We start from the raw sequence: 20,610 nt of genomic DNA, 5'->3' as shown, positions 1-20,610 counted from the left end.
TGAGCCGGGCCCTCGGAGAGGGCGGAGCCACCTTCTGCCCGGTGGGCGCGGCCTCGTCCGAGAGGGGCCAATCCGGCGGCGGGAGGGGCGGGGCGGGCGCTGCCCCGCCCAATGGCGGAGGGCGAGGGGCGGGGCGGGGCGCCGGGGCTCGGCGGGCGGGCGGCGGGCGTTCGGTTGCTGAGCAGCGCGCGCAGGCGGGGGAGGGGCCGGGGGCGCCGCGCGGCGGGGCCGGGGCCGGGGCGATGTGAGCGGGCGGCGGGCCCGGTGCGCGCCCCCCCGCCTCCGCCAGCGCCTCTCGGCCGGTGCCTGCCGCCGCCGCCGCCGCCGCGGGCCGGGCCCCGCGTTATGTCGTGAGCCCGGGTTGCGGCGCCGCCGCCGCCGGGGCCGCCGATGGGGCTGCTCAGGATCATGGTGCCGCCCAAGCTGCAGCTGCTGGCCGTGCTGGCGTTCGGCGTGGCCGTGCTCTTCCTGGAGAACCAGATCCAGAAGCTGGAGGAGTCCCGCGGCAAGCTGGGTGAGCGGCACCGGCACCGGGACGGCGCCGGGACGGCGGGCGGGGGAGGGAGGGCCCGGCCCCGGAGGCGGCGGCCCGGGCCCTTCCCCCGGGGCACCGGGGCTCGGCGGGGCCCCGCGGGTGCCGGCCCCGGCGGGCGCAGAGCCGCCGTTAGGAGCGCGGCGTGAGGCCGGGGCCGCCGGCGCGGGGTCGCTGTGCCCCGGAGGGTCCCGGGGCCGCGGGCACCCAGCCGCTGGAGGCGCGGGGCGGCGGCAGCCCGGTGCGCGCGGGGGCTGGGTTACGGGCGCTGCCGGTCCTCCCGCCCGGCTGGGCTCCCCTGAGGCACCCGCACCGCCAGCGCCTCGAGGAAAGCGCACGTCGTGGGAGTTAAAGCCGGGAGCGGGTCTGGGCGGTGTGGGGGCTGTGCCACCGAGCCCCGCACGGAGCCGGTCAGCGGAACCGAGTGTCAAACGGAGCGGGTGCCGCCGGGGTGTTGGCTCTCAGCGCGCCCTTCCCGTCGTGTTCTCTGGAATGGGGTCTTAGGGGCTGGAAGGGACCCTGCCAACGGCACCGCCTGACTCGCCTGAGCTCCGGGTGCTCTTGCTCTGCGCATCTTCCACCCGAAGTCGCGTGGTGATTATCACCGGGGCATAACCCCGGTAACTGTAAACAAAAATTTGGAGAGTGGAAGAAATCAGCAGGCAGTTTCAAGCAGGTGGAAGTGCTCAGGGTTCAGGGGTGTTTTGTATCCGTCCGTTATAAACGGGTTGGTGCCCACAACTTCAGAGCCTCCATTACTGGCAGCGTGCGGTACTTTAGGAGAATCCAGCGCCTGGCGTTGAAAGGATCAACATAACGCCATCTGAGAATAAAGCTTCTTGCTGGAGAGACTTCCTCCTTAACATATATGCAATGGATGTAAGTTACATGTTTAGAGGATTAAAATACAGAGCTCGAGCAATTGTGGTGCAAGCATCTAATTACTGTGTTCTGCTGATTTTATTTTGTGAGAAGGGAAAACTATTGTAAAGTGTCCATTAAAAGTATGATGGAAAGATTTGCTTTGTGAACATCTTACCAGCGATTCTCTAAAACCTGTCTAAGGAGGGGAAAAAGGGCTTTCTGCGGCAGCTTTGAACGTGGGTTCTGTTTCTGAACTTGAACGTATGCTTTGTTAAAGAGCTTCTAGCTGGCTGAATGTCTCCCTGTTTACGTATCTGGTGCATATTTTAAGACTAGCAAATGTTAGTGTTTCATTGCAGAAATCACTTGACTATGTCTGTGACATTACCACAGAGCTGTAGTATGGGGAATGGCTTCCTCTGAGCCAAGCTCCTTGGCTGGCCCGACGGGCCTGTGCTGCTGTCCTTCCCCCTGCCCTCCTAAGGAGCGACCGCGGCCGTGTGAGGAGCACAACAGCACGGACACAGCGATGGAACAGAGGGGCTCTGGCCCCTCGGCTGTGTGTCAGCGGGCTCTTCGAGTGCTGCAGGCTTGCGTTAATGTCAGGTGATAAGCTGTCATCCCGGAAAGAAGTTGTAAGAGCTAGGCTATGAGTAGGAGAGCAGAGTTACTTTGGATTTTATAGCAGATAAACTAATTCTGCAATCTTATCAGCAGTTCTAGTAGCAACTATTCAGTCGTACTTTCTGATCAAAAGAGTTTTTTCCAATGCCTTCACAAAAGGGTAACTCCTGGTTCTGTACTGAACACTTGGTGCACAGAGTTGGTATCTGTGCAACGTGTTGGTAACCTGCCTGTAACAAGAAATTGGAGTGTGTTTCTGGGGAAGAAAGTAAGGGAACCTCTTTCTTCCTGTACGTGCGATTCCTTTATATAGAGAGAATTCAGTCACCCTGGGAATTTTTTCTTTTTAAGTTGAGAAGTTTAAGAGAGAGAAGCAAATGACCATCACAAATGCTTATGTTGCATTTTTCTCTCTAATAAAATTGTGGTCCTAATACTGTTTTAAAATGTATTTGTAAAACCCATGTGTTTCTTTGTGATATGAATAGTAACTATCAAAAATGAAGAAAATCAAAATATTCATTGTAGCTCTCCAGCTTTTGGTCTTCTTAAGCTCTTTACAAGTAGCCTGTAGTGGTGAGATCACAAACACAGCCCTGTCACAACCCTATTCCAGGTACTTACTTGGTGAGATTTGTACCTAAGGCTATTAATCTTTCATTTCATTTTGTTTTCAAGTTTACACATTAGGGGCAGCTAAACTGGCAGTTGCTGCAGACCAAGCTGTCACAACTGCAGTGGTTTTGTTTAAGCCTAGCGTATGGACTTGCCCGTTAGCTATACGACTGTGTGGCCCTAACAGGGAACATTGCACGTGGAAGGCAGATGTTGAGGATTGCACTACCGTTCGTGGAACTGGGGTGTTGTGTAACCATACCCTTTGGTTTTTGGAAGCCTGGCAGGGGCAGCTATACTTATGTATACCTATGGTTTAAATGTATCTAGTATCAAACACGTGCTGGGCTGTCTCCCGTGTTGCCATTAGTGTTTGTGGCGAGCTGGATCATAAAAGTGATCCAGCCACCTCTTCCCTTCCCTGCCCAAGAGCCTCTGATGTGGCAGAGGGGAGAAGGAATCAAAGAGGGAAGTTGGTGCCCGTCCCAGTTCTGTTAAACGTGGTGTATTCCACAATGGCAAGTACTGGAAGCACTTCGGTGTTGGAATGAGGGGTGCGGGAAGACAGTGCCTTCCTGAGGGACAGTCTGTAGGGCTGCTCAGCCAAGGCGAGCATAGCTGACCACGGAGGGTGACTGCTGTGCGCTGGAAATGAAATAATATTGCTATCTTCTAGCTACTTAGTGATACTTATGTATTGGATTTAAAAAACAGACTTGGTCTGAGCAACATAAGGATTGATTGACTTTATTATGTTTCAGATTATTCCTTCAGACCATGTTTAAATGCTGGCCAGCTGTACGGTGGGAGTATTTCTTCTACTAAGTGCTAAACAAACTTCAGGCTCATCACATCTGACAATTTAATGCCTTGAATTCAGTATATGTAAGTCTGTCATTTGGAGGAAATTTTGTACTAATTTTGGATTAATTTCTTGTTCTTCTTGTAAGTGTATGGATAATTTGAAAGGCTAAGGCTCTTTCTCTAAGCCAAGGAAAATAAATGTAATTGGTGATTAATTGATTGCCAGGTTGCATTAGTTTTTTCTTTCATCCATTACTTTGCACCTGTGGCTCTGCTGGGTAGTATTGTTCTAAGCACTGTGCAGGTACGTAACGAACCACTGTTCCTTTGCAGTTAAATGATTTAACTTCTCAGCAATTAAATCTTATGCTTTCTAGCAATATAAGAGCATGTACTGTTTTGGGATGTTGAAAATAACGGGCTTTTTTTCACTTAATTTGGAAAAAAATGTACTGTCAGTATGCTTGCCAGTTGTGCGTGCTTGGAAAATCACCTGGAAAATTTCTTAAATTGTCCCTTATAATATAGCATGCGTGCTCTTTAGTGTATTGTTTATACTTGAACCTCATTTTTAGAAGTTGTTAATGATTGTCGGTAGTTTTGGCTACACACAGCTATGCAAATAGTTTCCTAGCATTTCTTTTAAATATAGCTCTGTTGCCCAACAGTTATTGTTTTACTCTGAGTAGCCTGAGGCACTCTTTCAGAAGCTGTTTTCGTGTGTAGTATTTCCAGAAATAAGAGCGTTAATGCTGCTTTCTCCAGGCAGCGAAAGGTTCTTGCGCCTTGCCTTGCCAGTGTCCTCATCCTTTTGCATTTAGACCCCCCTTGCTGTTCCCCTTCACCATTCTCCCTTTCATTCAGACCCTTCCAGAGTAAGTTTTACCCCCCTCCCATGCTATGCTTGTACACCCTGTTGAAAGATGCATAGTAAAGCAATTGTATAAATGTGATATTCATTTTATTATGTCTGCAATTTTATATTTACTTATTTTACTGGGAACAAGTATTGCAGCTGGTGCTGTTCTTTTTTCTGTGAGATAGGTGATGTCTGAACTCTGACTAATTCAGCACATGTTCTCCAGCACGTACCAAGACGGTTCAGACTTGCTAATAGGCTTTGAGGCTTGATCTCACCCCTTTCTGCTGGCACTCTGATATCTCTGTTTCTGGCAGAGAAAATAAAACAGAGGCACAGTTGGGTTTTCTTTTTTTCTTTCTCCTTTCTTGTAGAGCTGCACATGAGGAACTTTCATATTGTTGCACCTGGTTTGCAGGGCTCATGCTTTAAGTGGAAAAGGAGTTAGTGATGTGATGAGAGCTGTGTCTTTGCTTCTAATAACTCTTTGCAATAGCACCTGCTACCTGGCCAGGGAATAGTTGTGTTAAAGATATTTTGAGGACAGTTCTGAGAAATGAAATGGGCTTGAGAAACGAGATAAGACACACAGCTCCGGTCACTCCTGCCACGTAGTGCAGGGGATGAGGCAGTCACCAGATAAGGCATGGCCTCTTTCTAGGTTCTCCGTTGGAAAGGGTCAGATTTGGGCCAGCACATGTCTGTGTAAGCTACTTTTTAATGTACCAAGTCATAGAAGAGCAAAAAGACCTGTAATGCCATCTTCAACAGAAATCCTGGGAAGGAGCTATGACTACAGCCTGGGATAGAAAGAGCTCGTTGGACAGCCAAAGAAGTGCAGGCACCGTGCTCTTTGAGTTAACGCAGTGCTACGGATTCAGTAATGGCAGCTGTGAAGTAGGGAATCGGTTCAAGGCTAAGAAACTCAAGAGAGAGTCTTTAAAGGATTTTAAATCCTGCTCTTCTACGTGATTGTTTTCCCACGTAGGAAGGGAGATTGGGTTGTTTGAAGTACCTAACTGGTTTCAGCAGTGTGCTTGGCACTGGGCATGTAAAAGTGGTAGCAACTACTGGAAATCAGAAAAAGTCATTTTTAATGACTCTATTTACTCTGTGATAAACCAACTAAAAGCATGGTATTATGGTGTAATGCTATGGCAATGCTGCCTTTGTTTTTCTTGTCTGTTTTCTACTTCTGATCATGGAGGAAGTAGCTAAAATGTTCATGTCTGCAATGTACCCTTGTAATTGCATGGTTGGAAGGAACTCTTTTTTTTATTATTATTTTAGTTCTGACTGGAGATTATCATTAAATGAACTGTCTTAAAGCAAAGCAAAACCCAAACAAATACCAGAGAAGCAAAACCCCAAGTACTTCACTAAATTAAAACTGCGTGATCGTATGTCTTGTATGTATATATACACAAATGTGCAGACACATGTATATGCATGTATGTATGTTAACAAAAAATACACTCCAAACATCTCCTGTTAAATTACTTAAACTTTTGAATTAGCATTACAGGTTAAACAGTCCTCTCCAGTTTATTGTGTACATCTGAAGTGAAGTCTTAGGATTTCTTTTTCTTCCTTAATTCAGAAAAATACATATTTGCAAATGGATTATCCTTTTTTTTTTTTTTTTTTTTTTTTTTTTTGCACAGCTTTTTATAGCCCCTGGCTGTTGAAGCTAGGGATGTTTGAGATGCTCATGAACGAGTCATTTCCATACCTACTGACTGGCGGTCGTGAGTCACCACTCATGTTAGTTATTCTGTCCAGACTTAGCCTGTGTTCTAGGAATGAATGGCTTTCCTGAAATTCTTGCTCCTCTTCAGGAAATAGATGGCTTTTGCATATGGAGTATTTAATTGGGTCAAAATACTGCCTTTTTATGGAATTGCGTGCAATCTATAGCTGTCATTTATCTGACGTGTATTTAAACCTTGTCAAAGCAGTGTTAAAATAGTGGTGCTTTGTTTGAAATGTGATGCCATTTGTCTGCTTATACATTTTAAATACAGACCTAGCAAGCATGATGAAAGAGCCATGTAGAAAAACAGCTGAACTGCTGCGTGTATTTGCGTTATTTTTTTCAGCCAGAAATAAAAGATAAGCCTTAGTGAAAGGAGTCAATGTTGAGGGGCATCTGAAACGTGGCCAGCTGGCTGCAACCTTTTGTAAATACGTACAGACTTAAGTGCAGTCTGTCCTGGTGGCTGGCTGGGTGGCGGGCAGGCAGTATCTCATTCAAACCCAGCTTTGTGTGGGGCTCAAGCCAGTCGAATCTGTTGGGTTTAACCCAACCGCTCCCCTAAAACCTTTGGGTTCGGAGAGTAGGAGCTTGAGAAAGGCGGCATTGAGAGCAACCTTGGGTCTCCTAGGGCAGAGAGGCCGGCCTGCTCCCTCCCTGGGACTGGGTTGCTCAGTTCTCCCTGCAGCCCTTGACTCCTCCACTCCACCTGGGGAGTTGTGGAGAGCCGCGGTGCCCCGTCTGGCATTCCTGGCAGTCGCTGCCTCTATTAGAAATGCTGCCAGTGCAGGTTGTAGTTGGTATGCCCAGGCTCTTTGCTAAAGGTAGAAATTCTCAGTGTTTGCTGAAGCATTCAGGTGGGACGTACATGTGTGTTTTTGTGACAGGAATGTGCTGTCAGGACATTGGTGTCATTGCGGGTCGTGCCCTTGAGTGTCAGTCTGGCTTCATATTCCGTATCTGTGTGTTCCCCAGGAGTGCATTAATTGCTATGCTCTATCTTCCTATGGCTATAAATTAAGAGCATGTTATTACCAGAGAGGTATCGTTTGCAAATTTGTCTGCAGGAAGGTAAACTACATTTGTGTCTTTTTTTATTGTCTCTAGTGTTCTGTGCGTTAGTGTTGTCCTTACTTCGCAATATCCCTGTGTCATCGTGGCTCCAGTAACGTTACTGCTGTAATTATTATTCAAGCCTTCTCGTAGCGATAAAATTCATCGTGAGTAGCTAGGAGTCTAGGGCAGTCAGAGAATTAATAAGATAATTAAATTACAAAAAGTATTTGCAAAGAAGCTATCTATCATTTGGGCCCGGTCTTTATCTGCCTTCTCTAAGTCCATTCTCTCTGTATATCTGGTTGGAGTTGAAAATGACAGACAGCTGACATCCAATTTTTTTGTCAACTTGCTGTTTAATTCTGCATACTAATTTGTGTTGAAACATATGTAAAACTTAAGTGCTGTTTTGATAAAACAGCTTTTGATGATTTTGAAGTGTTTATGCAAACCTTGTGCATAATTGCTGTAAAACTGTAAAGAGTGTGGGGATCGGATCTTAGGTTCCTTAAATTAAAAATGCATGTCTTCCCCATTTGCTTCTCTAGTATTTTCTCCTCTCAAAATATATATTTTTTCTATTTTATATATCTATATATAGAGGTATGTGTGTATATATATATGTAACATAAACAAGTGAGAGTAAGGAATATATATATTAATTACAATAAATACATATACACAGAGCCAGAGAAATATATATCTATATATGTCTCATGTCGTAGTATAGGGCCGATCTTTTGAAGACAACGGATTGAAAGTCAGTACTATTTCACTTCACTTTGAAAAAGGTACAAAAAGGCTGAGAGCATGAAGAAACTTGGAGGTATGAACAACTGAACAGAGGCGATGCTTGTTGCTATGATCTTCTAAAAAGTGGACAGGGAAATCCAGCTAATGGAATTGTATTTTTTTTTTCTCCTGAACCTTGTACCTGGGTATCATTGCATTTTCAGTATTTCTATTATCTTCTTTTCTGGATATGCTGTTGTTGAACATATTCAGAAAGATTGCAAAAATAGCATATCTGCTTTTTCTTTGAAATATTTGTGTTTCTGTACATTGACTCTGTGGGTGCTTTGGAGGAGACTTTGCAATAGTAGAAGTCTGTTTCTGCAGTATGTGGTATTTGCAATGTGTTGTAATATACAAAACATTAACCAGCAATTGATTGTATTGTATTGGAATTGATTATGACCAGGGGCAAATAATTCATGTAATTCTGAGAAGGATTTACAAATTCAGAGCAAAAGGGAATTAAACCAAAGTATGATGTGAAAATGACAATCTTATTCTGATGTATTGCTTAGACCAAATTGTGTCACCAGAACAAAACAAAAGCAGTCTCAGATTTGACTCCTTTAGAGTTTGAATGGCAGATTTAAATTGGGGAGCAGGAAATAACTTTTTGCAAGATCTAATTTCAAGATTTAGATTCCTTCAGAACACGGGTGAATTTTTACAAAAGCTGAGGACAGTCACATCCTTCTGTTGTCTGTGGTAAAAGTAGTAACTCATAGGGCTTTATTCCCATGCTGAAGCATGAAGACAAAAATACTGCACCTTGTCTATTGACCAAAACACTGTTATATTTTTAGAAAGATTTTTGATCACTCTCTGAAGATTAGTTTTGTTAATGGTACACAAAAAATCTGTGTTTTTAGAAACAGTCAAAATATCAGATTCTTTTGTATCCTGGCATTGAATGAAGTGTTTCATAGTTAGACTCCTATTTCAATTGCACTCACATTGACAACTTTGCAGCCAAGATTTTTCAGCATCTGATTTGTCAGTAAGCCTTCAACACTGTGTGCTCTTAAAAGGTATTTTCCTGGCAGGATAGCTATAATTGCATACTATTCTTGATACATTATTGTATGAACTGTGCTGAGATGACCATGGCACTAAATGGTTTCCCTTAATCAAGTTACTGCCCTTGGGAATATTGAACATCTCGTGGTTGTAGTTTGACCCGCTTATTTTTTCACTTACTTTAAGAAAAAAAAGTCAGAAGAAAATTACAATTCCTTATTTGAGTTCTTTCTTATTTGAAAATAATTTAGTCTGTTTTTAATAGGTTTTCAGATAATTTAACTATTTTGTATTACCTTTGATGCTGCCAACAAGGCAATCTTTTGAAGATTAAGTGCCTAAAAAATAGTTTGCTCTCTTACGAGGTAGCGATTAGATCTTGCTGTCCAATTTGATTACTTCAAAGTGTGTGAAGTAGAATTGGACTGAATATTTTTAACTTCATACCATTTACGAAAATAGCATTTCAAGAGTAAATGTATATTTGCTTTTTGGAGAATGGTCTTGCCTACAAAGTAGCCTTTTGGAGTATTTTCATTTAGTAGGATCAGAATGTTTTATGTTTTGACTATCTTCCTACTATTAAAACATGTCTTATTTTCTGTATGCCTCTGGGCTTCTCCCCCTTTTCCCCTCTAAGTTGTTCATACTGACGTGCCACTTGTGCAGCTGCTGCTAGCTTGAGCAAAGCTAAAACTCTCAGCATCTCCTCTTTTTTAATTGGACCTGTTTGAGGCTTCAAGTTCTCTTCAGCAGGAGGGTACTTCATGTTTTTACTTGATCTGGCTTATTTTATATATATATATATATATATATATATATTCAAAATTCTGGCACACTGCTTGATTCATACTTCTAAGTCAGGACTCTGTGTGTTTATGTATGCAGCAGCCTAGGTATTTTCTGCTATGACAAGTACAAGAACGCTAGTTCTTCTTTCTTGTTGGCTAGTGGTATTTATTCTACTCACAAACATGCTTTCTGAGCCAAAAGTAAAGGCTGAATGACCAGAAAAACCTGTCTGAGCCTCCATGTAAATCTTGCAGTGTTCATAACTTGTTATTTCTAGTACACACTTGAATTTTATCTTTGCAACTGTTCAGCGGTCAAGTCATTAGGGTTAAAAAGCGCCTCATGCAGTTCAGGTGGAACCATTTTCATTCCAAAGTTTTGAGGAGAGGTTCTGGAGTGGTTAATGCAGTAAATCGCTGTCAGTCATGGAGATGTGTAAGAGCACTTCTCAAGTCGCAGCTCCTGGCAGGAAGTTTAGAAGTCTGGCAGATGAGCTGTCAAAGTTATCAGCGGGAACTTCAGTTGTTGTTCCCGGCACACGTGGGAGGCTGTCGTCCGACTGCCAGCCAGGCTGGGAGCAGCAGCAGGCCCAGCTCCTCAGCCAGCGGGGACCAGGGCATGGAGCATGAACCTGGAGCGCTCTTGGTTTCAGTTCACTGTAATGCTTCACGCTTGGAGCTGTAGCAGCTGAAGAGACGGCATGTGTTTACTTCTGGATAGGAAAGGACAATAAATAACCCCATCATCCAATCCAGAGAAAAGTGGGAGAGGATGATTGTAAGGTTTCTTAGTTATTCATGAGGCACTTGGCCTAAGGGCAAATGTGTCTTGTGGGCGTGTGGTCAGGCTTCAAAGAGAACATTGAAGATGAACTTTCAAAGAGGGGAAATGAGCAGTAGTAGAAAGGTTGTGTGTGTGAAGATCGGTGCAGCTTCTGCATGTGCAAGCTGTCCGCAGCCTGTCTGATCCCAACAAAAAGGCCTGCGGTGCTGGGGAATATGCTTATTTTCAAGACTAGCTTTTGCCTAGCTTAACAGTTAGAAACTGTACTTGTTTCTGATTCCTCTGATGGTGCCCTCTACCATACTATTAAACCCTCCTGTCCTTTCTGATTTGAAAAACCCAACGTAAAACTGGGGTACTGGTTTAACAAGAAGAAATGATATATCAAATAGTAAAACGCTTATGTGTATCCTCTTCTGGTTTTCCTGTGTGTTTTCCAAACCATGCTCTGAAATCATGGCCTTGCTAACATGTTCGTATGAGCACTTCTGTAAACATTTGTGGTCACTGGAGCAATCCAAAGCATTGTTTCTGTGTGTTTAATGTGCCTATTTATGTGCGATTGTATAGTGCAGGTTCAAGGTATTCTTAGGGTAACAGTTGGGAAAGAGAAATACCTGATATGTGAATAATTTATAAAATGTAAAAAAAGAAAAAAAAAAGTGTGAAGGAAGAATGTAGATACTGATAGTTTTTCATTATTTTCTCATTCTAAGCCATGGGGAGGGGGGAAGCCCTAAGAAACTGAATGCAGTTTCTATATTTTCCAAAGACATTGGATGTGATTATGTACAAGTTTTACATATATGCACTCTTTGGCCGATGGAGGCTTTTGTCATTGTTAAAAGTGCAGTTAAAAGCATGTACTCTTTTGTGGTAAGTAACAGGATGTAGTCAACATATTTCTTAAGCTGATGCTATAAAATTTATGTACAAAATATTTGTACTGCTGGAGTTAATGGGAAAAGGTTTTAAATGTTAAATGAGATCACAATCTTAGTTATCAGAAAAGAATGTTGGAAAACAGAGGATAAACTCCTCTGATTGTTTTATCATCTCAAAATTGTGGGAATAAAAATAGCACTTACATCATATATTTTTGAGCTTGACGATAACCTACTACATATCTGACTTGATAGGTAAGTCTGTTAAGTACATGTATAGCAGCAGGGAAGTGCAGCACAGTAGTTGTTCCTACATTTGTTTTACTTAATAGATATTCGGGATGTGCATGTGAACATAAAAATGAGATTGCACTCTGGAGATGACTAGTATGGGGAGAGAACCTATCTGGAAATCCTCTCAGATATCCAGGAATTGGTTTGGACGAGTTCTCTGCCCTTGATGGATTCCCACAATCTCCAGACTCTCTGCAAATGCCGTTAATTCCTCAACCTTTGCTATATCCGATTCCCCAATTAGATAGTGTGCTAAACAGACACGAATATTTGGCTTCTCTCTATAGAAAAATGTCTAGATGCCACAAAAACATACCAGGCAGAACTACCAGATAGTTAAAAGCTTGTGCAGCTGATAAGGGTTAACTGAGTACAGACATAAAACCATAAAAATGGATCATTCTTTTTCAGTTGTTCAAAACCTTTGCTACAAGGTATTTGAGGAGCTCAAAACAGTGTAATGGTTAAGGACTGGAAATGCATTGGTCTCAAACTTGACTAAACTTGCTGTTGCCTTGTAACTTAGGTAGCAAGCCTTTGTATTTTTCTTGCTGTATTTAACGAAGGGCATTTTGTGGTGACAAGATTTTAAGCAACTGCATGCTATTCAGGATTGACTGTGGGCACGTAGCGTGTGCAGATGGGTTGTGCTGTGTCCTGGTCTCCTCCCTAGGAGGCCCTCACGTGGGTTTTAATTGTTTTGTTTTGTATAAGAGCAAAGAATTCTTGTTTTAGGCCATTTCTAGGCAGACACAATTTGATGATTTGAGGGTAATTATTTTCTTAAGCTTATTGCAGCTTCCTGTTTTACCTAAGTGCAAGGTGAAAATTAGCTAAAAATACATCAGAATCCTTGGAAAATATGGCACCTAAATTGTTACGAGACAAGGCTTTTCTGGAGGTGTGCCATTCAAGAACTCTTTGCATATATGTTGGAGCATATTAATTAGTTGCCAGAAGTGTTCTTGGATAGTTGTGGCTATTTGTTTGTCTAACATTTTCTTTAGAAAACAAATAACAATTTGCACTTGGCCAAATAGTGGCTGGTCTTGCTGCAATAATTACACGTTTTAGTGCAACCGTTTCATTGTGCTCTGCTGCACTGATAGCAGTACTGTTTTTGTGAATGTAAAGACTAGTTATATTTTGATTCTTTTTGAATAAAAGATGCGGTCTGATCTAAATAAATCTTCCCAAATTGCACTTTACTGTTGCAGAACTATTAATAAGTCCTAACTTCCAGCACTCACGCATGATGCTTAGTGAAGTAGATGTTTTTTCAAACTAGAACTGTTGTTATGGGGCTAAACATTATTTTGTGTATGGTAATAGTTAAAGCACTGACTAGATGCTTAGTCTAAATATGATTTTTAACTGCAGACTTATGTCAGGTAAATTTAGTGTGCTTTTGATTTTATTTTTTTATAAGTATGATTGATTAGAAAAATTGGCTCTCACTGGTGCCTGAGAACTTTGTGGTAGGCTCACAGATTGATAATTTGGGTGGCAGTCTTGAGCAGCATTTTTTTTTTTTAATTTTATAATAGTTGGAATAACACTGTGCAGTGATACTGTCTTTCATAATTGGTTGCGGAAGAGCTAACCTTTGTTTTGGCAGAGAGGTAACTGCTGGGTTTGTTTGTTTTTGGTTGTTTTTAAAATGAACATACAAAAAGAAGTTGATTAGTGCCATCTGCTGGAGTGGCATTTTCTAATGAAAATTTAAGATCTTTTTGCCTCTAGTGGTCTAGGCAGTGGATCAACAAAGTGCATGTGGCTTTCCTCGTTTGCGTTTTGCGTGGTGGTTTCCCCTTTTTATGCTCTGTGAATCTTGGCTATGATGTGAGAATGAAGAACCCTTTTACTGGGCTTTTTGCCATTTTACAGGTTAATTTGTGAACCACTGACTGAACAGAACAACTTTTACAGACTATAAAGTGCAGCCTTGTAACACGGCGTAACAGTCAAATAAAACAGTCTGTTGGGGAAAGTAGTTTTCCCACATCTTTTACAGAGTCTGTACTAGAAACAGGTGCTGTAGTGTCTTGAGATGATTCATAGCAAAGCAAGAGGTGACAGGACGGGAGAAGGTTGGTGCCAACGGTGTGGGTCGCTGATGGTCATTGAGCACATAAATGGTCTGTGAAACTTCTGCCTCTGCTCCCCAAATCTACAGAGCCCCAGGGATGTGCCTCATTGGTTTGTATGGGGGAAACAAACATGGAAATAGTCTTCATGTTTCAGGTGGAAAGTGATTTGTAAAAAATATCTTTGGGGACCACCATAGCACAGAAATGACAGTCAATCTGCTTGTTCTGTGTCCTTTATACATATATTGTAGGCATGTCACATTATAAACTTGTAAATGTACAAAAAAAAAGCCCGCTCTTTGTATGTGTATTCAAGGCTAAACTTGTTGTTTCTTCATCCAGATGTAAGAAATACTGCTGTGGATAGAAAACCATACCAGTATCCTTGTGTCAGTTGACACAGAACTGCTCAGCCTCCCTGCTAAAGGCGCCTGAGTTAGGCTTGAATGAGCCAGTATGCTTACTCAGCCCTCTGCAGCCTCCCTCGAAGATATGAACTTGGGTTCTCCAAGCTGGTTTCTGCCTGGGTATTTGTTCCACAGCTCACCTGCATGTTTCTGAAGTGCTGAGTTTTATAGCAGATTTAAGCATTGGTCTGGTCATGATGCGATGATAGCTGAAGTTACCACAAAATGTCTGAACATCCCGAGCCATATCCAGCAAGCTGGAAGTTTTGTCTTCCGTTGCTTTCCATTTCTGTAAATGTACCTAACGTCAGTTTGTAATTGTAAGTGGCATCATGCACCTTGCTAGACAAAGTTGTAACTGTTTCTGTTCTTTATAGTTTTTTTTTGTTTTGTTTATATTTTTTGTATTTTTCTATTTATTTTGTATTATTTTTATCTATTTATATTTTATTAATATTTTATTTATTTTAAATTTATATTTATTTATATTTTTATATTATTATTATTGATATTATATTTATTTGTATTTTTTATAACTTCATGTTATAAAGTAAAATCGATGTGCTTAATGCATTTCCTATTATTTATTGGACATTTGGTCATATAAGAAGACCTAATATTTGGTCTTTGGTAATTTTAATATATCATTTGGTGTAAGTACATGATGTTAATAGGACATTTGGCATTCTTTTTTTCCTTCCTTTTGTACTTCCAATCTCTTTCCCTCTAAAACAGGGAAACTCTTCCATTTAGATAATTATCTTAATTGTTGTCCAGCCTGTTTGTATGTGGTAATACACAGGCTTTTGTGGGATGTTGGGAGGAGCTGCTAGCTTGAATAAACAACTTTTCAGACTTTCAGAGAGGCGCATGAATCTTTCTGTACTGTTTGTTCCTTAGTGCATCACACAGAATATAAAGCAATTTCTTCACATGGAGTGCTGCACCCATCCTAGCGCTGAGAGAATCTTTATAGTTGGGGTTAAATGATTTTCTCAAATATTTTGGTCATTAGTACATGTGGTTTGCTAATTATTTAAAGCTATATTCAGTAGGCATTGAAATAAAACCTTCATAGAGTTAGTTATATACTTTTTAGCTTAATTAGAATTAAGCTTGTTAAACTAATGTTTCAAAGGAGGAAGCACGTATATCACAAGACCGATGACTACGTTTCAGGGACAGTATATAACTTCTACACAGTACCTCATAATAAAATCATACTGTGAAAGACTTTCCTATGTTGAACATGTACATGGAAAAATGTGTTAATGCTTATTATCCTGTTCCTTAAATAAGTAGCACTCTGTCAGTCTTGGGAGCTCGCTGGCCATGTGAAGAATATAACCTGCTTTGACACTTCCATGGTTTCTTCCTGTGAGCAGCTCGAATACCACTTACTCAGCAGTAAGTTAAATACAATCAGCTAAGGAGAGCAGCATACTGTAAATGATGCTGGTAACAGAAAAGATGTGTAAAATTGCTCGTAAGATGATAACATTTCATAACATTCTGGAAAAGCAACCTCTCATGTATTGATTTTTTTTCTTATTTTTTTCCCCTGTCTGCAAAGATGAAATGTGGTCTTTCAAGGAGTCTTATTCCTTCCTTGAAAACTTGCTATATTGATCTGAAACCACAGAGCTGAAATAGGTCATATTTTAAGTGTTCCTTCTCTAATGACAATGTATGGCCCTACTATTTAAGTGGAAAACTTGCTGCAGTATTTCTGTTGCTGGAACTTCTGCAACAGTCAGTGAGGGACTTCTAAAAATCCCCTATAACATGCTGGAAATGGAAAACTCCACTGACTTCTGTATGAATGGCTAGCACATTTCTGCAGCCGTGATTACTTAGTCATGCTTCTTGGAAGCATACCATCAACTTGCTCCAGAATAGAGTAATGGGGGAGAGGAGATGTTGAGTAACCCCTACGTGAACGCAGACTTGTTTCCTTTTTATCCTGATGTTCCATTTATCACAGGCCAACTAATCAACATGCTTCTTGTTAGTTCAACTTTAGTTTTCTTAAGTTTTCTTGTATTTATAACTATCTCCCCCAGAGAAGGGACAAGACAATTTCTCCTCCTCTCTCTGCCAGAGGATGAATTTAAAAGCTTTTGCATATTATTCCTCATAACTATGCTAGCTGTTTTTACAAGGCCTTGCTGTTACACTAAATATGTGGAAAGTTTTTTTATTTAAAAACAATCTATAACTTACCATTGAGAGAGCTTCCCACTCTCTCAAAAAAAGGAGAAAAAATTGTAAGAAAGACTTTTAAGTCTTGTACAGGAAACAAAGGAAGTATAGAAAGTCAGATTAAACAGACGCTTTTTACTACGTGGAAATAGAATTTCAGGTGCTTTTCAGCATCACGTGTTGCTTTCCTCCAATGTCATAAGCCTGTTGCTTCAGAACGTGGCAATGTGTTCATAATCTGTCAGTGGATCTAAAGATGAGTTACACAAGATTTAGTAACAAATATCTTCTTAAGCTAATTTAGCCTAGTCATTCAAAGTTACAGCACTGGATATACAATAGTACAAACACTTTTTTTTTTTTAAAGATAACAATTTGTGGGGTGACGATAGATAGACTACTGAAGTATGTCTGAGTTGGTTCACGCTCGGCTTTAGGGAGGAATAGGAACTTAGGACTAAGTAATTTAAACACCCTGTTAAATTTACAGTGTCTGAACAGATTTTTCTATTTTGGAAATGACACAATATAAATTTAACGTTAAATTAACAAATAACTGTAGAAATGTCTGCATAAACCATATTTTATAAATTCTGCTATAGTGAAATTTAAACCAGGAAAAGGGCTTAAGTTTTAAAAGTTATAAAGCAGATGGTTTGAGGCTTTGAAAACTTTAGGTGTCCAACATGTGTTATATTACCCAATGCACAGAAAAAACAGTTGGCTAATAATGTCACAAATGGATGGAAACGAAATGAATTCGCGATGATGTACTCTGGTGAAATATAAACTCTTGCAGAAAGTTGTGTTATCAAGGAGCCATAAAGCACAACGCAGATGTATTGTTGTGCAGAATGTAAGGACATGTTAGGCACAGATTTACTGAAGTGTGATAGGAGTTAGTGAATTTGCTATTCCTCCCCCTCCCCTTTGCTACTGCAGTTGTGCTGTTCTCTTGTTCATCACAGGAGAAATTGTAGTATGTTTTTGCACCACCTTCACTTAGGGAGGACAGTGTTACCTCTGAGCTAACTGAAATAGCGCAGTCTCAGCACTGTTTGAGTGCAGAGTGTGTATATAGTCAAGTAAAATTGCTTTGCATATTGAATAGCAGAAGGTTTTGAAGCTGAAATTTTGATAGTAAAAAATCTGCTTGCCCTGTCTGTCTTTAATGCCACATAGCAGGGTTAGTTTGTCTGGGGGGGTTGGAGTCTTCTGAGGAGTAGACAGTTATTAACACCAAAATTGATTTGTCTGCATGAGACTAATCAATTTTCTTCTGCAATTAGTTTTCTTAAGTTTCTGATACGGTCACACTGGATAGGGTAGTACACAGGGAATGCTTTTGCAGTTTGTGTATACACCTGTCTTTAAGCTGGAATTCTGAAGAAGTCTTTGAAAGCAAAACACAAAAAAAATCACTTGGAAACTGCTTTAACATTTTGAAGTAGGGTAGTTAAAGTTACTGGGTGTTGGGGTCTGTGTGGGCTTTTAAGAAAAGCGCACATGATGTGATCTCTGCAGGTGTCTCCTTTCCATCTGATTCCTGCTCCTTCTCATGTTTCTGAGGGAGGGCTGAATGGTAGCAAAGAATGACATATGTGATATTTTTAAAGCCTTTCTGTCCACTTAACTAGCTGGGAAAAAATAGTCTGAATCCTTTGAGGACTGTGATTAGAATTGGTACTTAACTTTTTGAAAGTAGCATTAATTCATGGTTTGAATTTGTGATAGGCACTTTTCTGTTTGTTTTAGAGCTTATTGTGCATTGTGAAATGACAGTTTGTTGACAATAATAAGTATTCAGGGGAAGAATCACTCAATGCTAGGTGACTGGGTGATTGTTACAGCTCAATTTTGTTTTATCTAAATGTAGCTGGAGAAAAACAATCCTAAATTTACATACGTTAGATGCTGAATTAGCTGTACTTGCTGAAGAAGGAGGTCTTGGAGTTACAGAAGGTAGCTCTGTGAAAACATTAGAACAATACTCTGCAGTGGAATGCTGAAAGCTGTTCAAAAACAAATCAAGAACCAAATGAAAATGTTGTATCCAATGGCACAAGTCAGTTCTTCTGCGTTGTCCTCTCTTGCCCTCATCTTGGAAAAGATTATAGCAGAGTTGGAAAAGATATATGAATGCTGGGGATAATCATCTCCTGTAAGAGGAATGATTGAGTAGATCAAGGCTCATCAGACTTTGGAAAACATGTTGGGGAATGAAATATAGAAGCCTGTAAAATCATGAGTAGTATGGAAAAAATGAGCAAGGAATGGTTACCGTACAAGTGCAAGAGATGATCAAAAAAACCCTATTGCTTGCTGGCTTCAAAAGTGGTGGACTGTAGGACACAATGCCACAGTGCAGAATGACTACTGAAGTGGTTAGACAAGCTAGGGGTAGAAAAGTTGTTAGTCTAAAACTTCATTAATCTACAAAGTAGAAAGTAGGTGGGCAACAGTAAATACATTGGGAAGTTATGACCTTGACCTACTTTTTGTCCTTTCTGGAAATCCATTAGCCTTTGTCAGAAACAGGGCACTGGGCTAGATGGAGCCTTAGCCTGAACCACTAAGGCCCATGAAGTGATGTATGCCCCAGGCCACTTCTCTTAAATTCCACTTGTCCCTTTAGGTGTCCCATTCATACAAAGGACTTGCCTGGCAGTTCTTCAGTTTTGCAGGGATTCATGGCTTTCTCTTCAAAAGACAACTAAAGACTTGCTTAGCCGGACCTTCTGTTTGTCATCAGTCACTCAAGTATCAAGTGGTACCTTGCTAAAGTCTTGCTGGTCCATTTCTTCCAGAAGAGAATCCAATCCTGACTTGAACATATCCTCACAAAATGGAACATTTCATTTGCTCCTTTATGAATGACCTTTGGAAGCTTTCACAGCTTCAAAACAAGGCCTCATTTTTAATTTTTATTTTTGAAATTTTGCCGTGGTTGGTCACACATTGCAGCTACTGGATCTTGGTTTGCTGTTCTGTCTCAACGATTCTCTGCACTCCTCTCCTCCTGCCCTGCGGTGTTTTTCCCTGCAGAATTACGTATATTCTGTAATCATCTCACCTCTCAATCTCTGAAAAACTCAACACACAGAATTCCCTGAGCCTCTCATCGTAAGGTAGCTTTCTGAATCGTTTTTACAGTAATTCTGCACCTTCTCAATAGTTTTTTGCCATCCACTTCAGAATGCAGACAGAAATACCGAGCAGTGCTGCAGATGCAGCCTCCTTCCCACCCCGCGCTGTGGTGTTTTCCCCAGCTCTGCCTCCCGACACATCCCCGGGCCGGCTGGGTCTGTGGCTGGCCGGCAGCATTGCGCAGCTGCGGATCTGACTGAAGCGGTGGCTTGTGTCAGCCAGGTGCCATGCCCCTACGTTTTTCAATTTTTACTGAAATCAGATAGCAGATAGGCCTCTGATAACAGTAGCATTATATGAAATTGTAAACTGAGAATTTATCACATTATCTCTGAACTAAAAATGCCCCAAAATACTCCGTTTCAATTTATTTGCTAGATACTAGAAACTTAGTGTGTAAATCGAAATGCGGTTTTGTAGTATGGAAATGAAAGCATAACTTAAACTTCCTCCAAACTCCTCTGAAGTGCTGATGTTTGCAGTATTTACTGATTTATTTTACTGGTAGGAAAATCTATCGTCTGCCATCTATCAAGTACCGTGAATATATCTAGTATGGAGTTTCTGGTTCCAGTCCAAAGCCGGTGTCGTTGAGCTTGCATGGAGCTATATTTGTGCAACTGCACTGCTTTGGGGTTGTCCACACGACACTTGGAGATTCAGAACGATCTCTTCATAAAAGCAAATTGGAAAAAAAATCCTAATTTTGAATGTCCAACTAGCATTCGGAGGGTGTTCCAATGTGTGTGAATTTAGTATTTATTTGAAACACTGCATGGATTTTCCTTGTTATGACTGCAATATTACTGAGCACATTTGGGGATGAATGATGGAATACATTCTGCGTGTGTTGGTGGAATAAATAACAAATCTTAAGGTAATGTTGTTCTTCTTTGTTCTTGTAGTAGTGCAGCGAAAGAGAAAGACGCTCACTTAAAGTTTAATCTTTTAGGTATTTTTTGTTTGTATTTCCTTAAGGAGATCTGTTTTCCCCGGCTTTCCTTGAGTAGGTAGGTAGGCTTTTCAGATTTGATAGCTGACAAATAATACTTATGCTGTTTGACTGCCTTACATGTTTGAAATTTCATCACC

General features: G+C 41.3%; 1 protein-coding gene across 1 annotated transcript in view; it reads left to right on the top strand.

The window, feature by feature from the left end:
- Positions 1-227: 227 nt before the first annotated feature.
- HS2ST1 (heparan sulfate 2-O-sulfotransferase 1) overlaps positions 228-20,610 on the top strand; it is a 78,976-nt gene continuing 58,593 nt past the window's right edge. Inside the window, exon 1 of the mRNA XM_035537517.2 lies at positions 228-514. Within this exon, the coding sequence (XP_035393410.1) occupies positions 391-514 (124 nt within the window). The 5' untranslated portion in view covers positions 228-390. The remainder of the gene's footprint in view (positions 515-20,610) is intronic.

This window comes from Cygnus atratus, chromosome 8, assembly GCF_013377495.2.
Source record: "Cygnus atratus isolate AKBS03 ecotype Queensland, Australia chromosome 8, CAtr_DNAZoo_HiC_assembly, whole genome shotgun sequence".
Taxonomy (NCBI): domain Eukaryota; kingdom Metazoa; phylum Chordata; class Aves; order Anseriformes; family Anatidae; genus Cygnus; species Cygnus atratus.
Note: the sequence above shows the minus strand (reverse complement) of the source record. Positions and strands in the feature narration are given on the sequence as shown.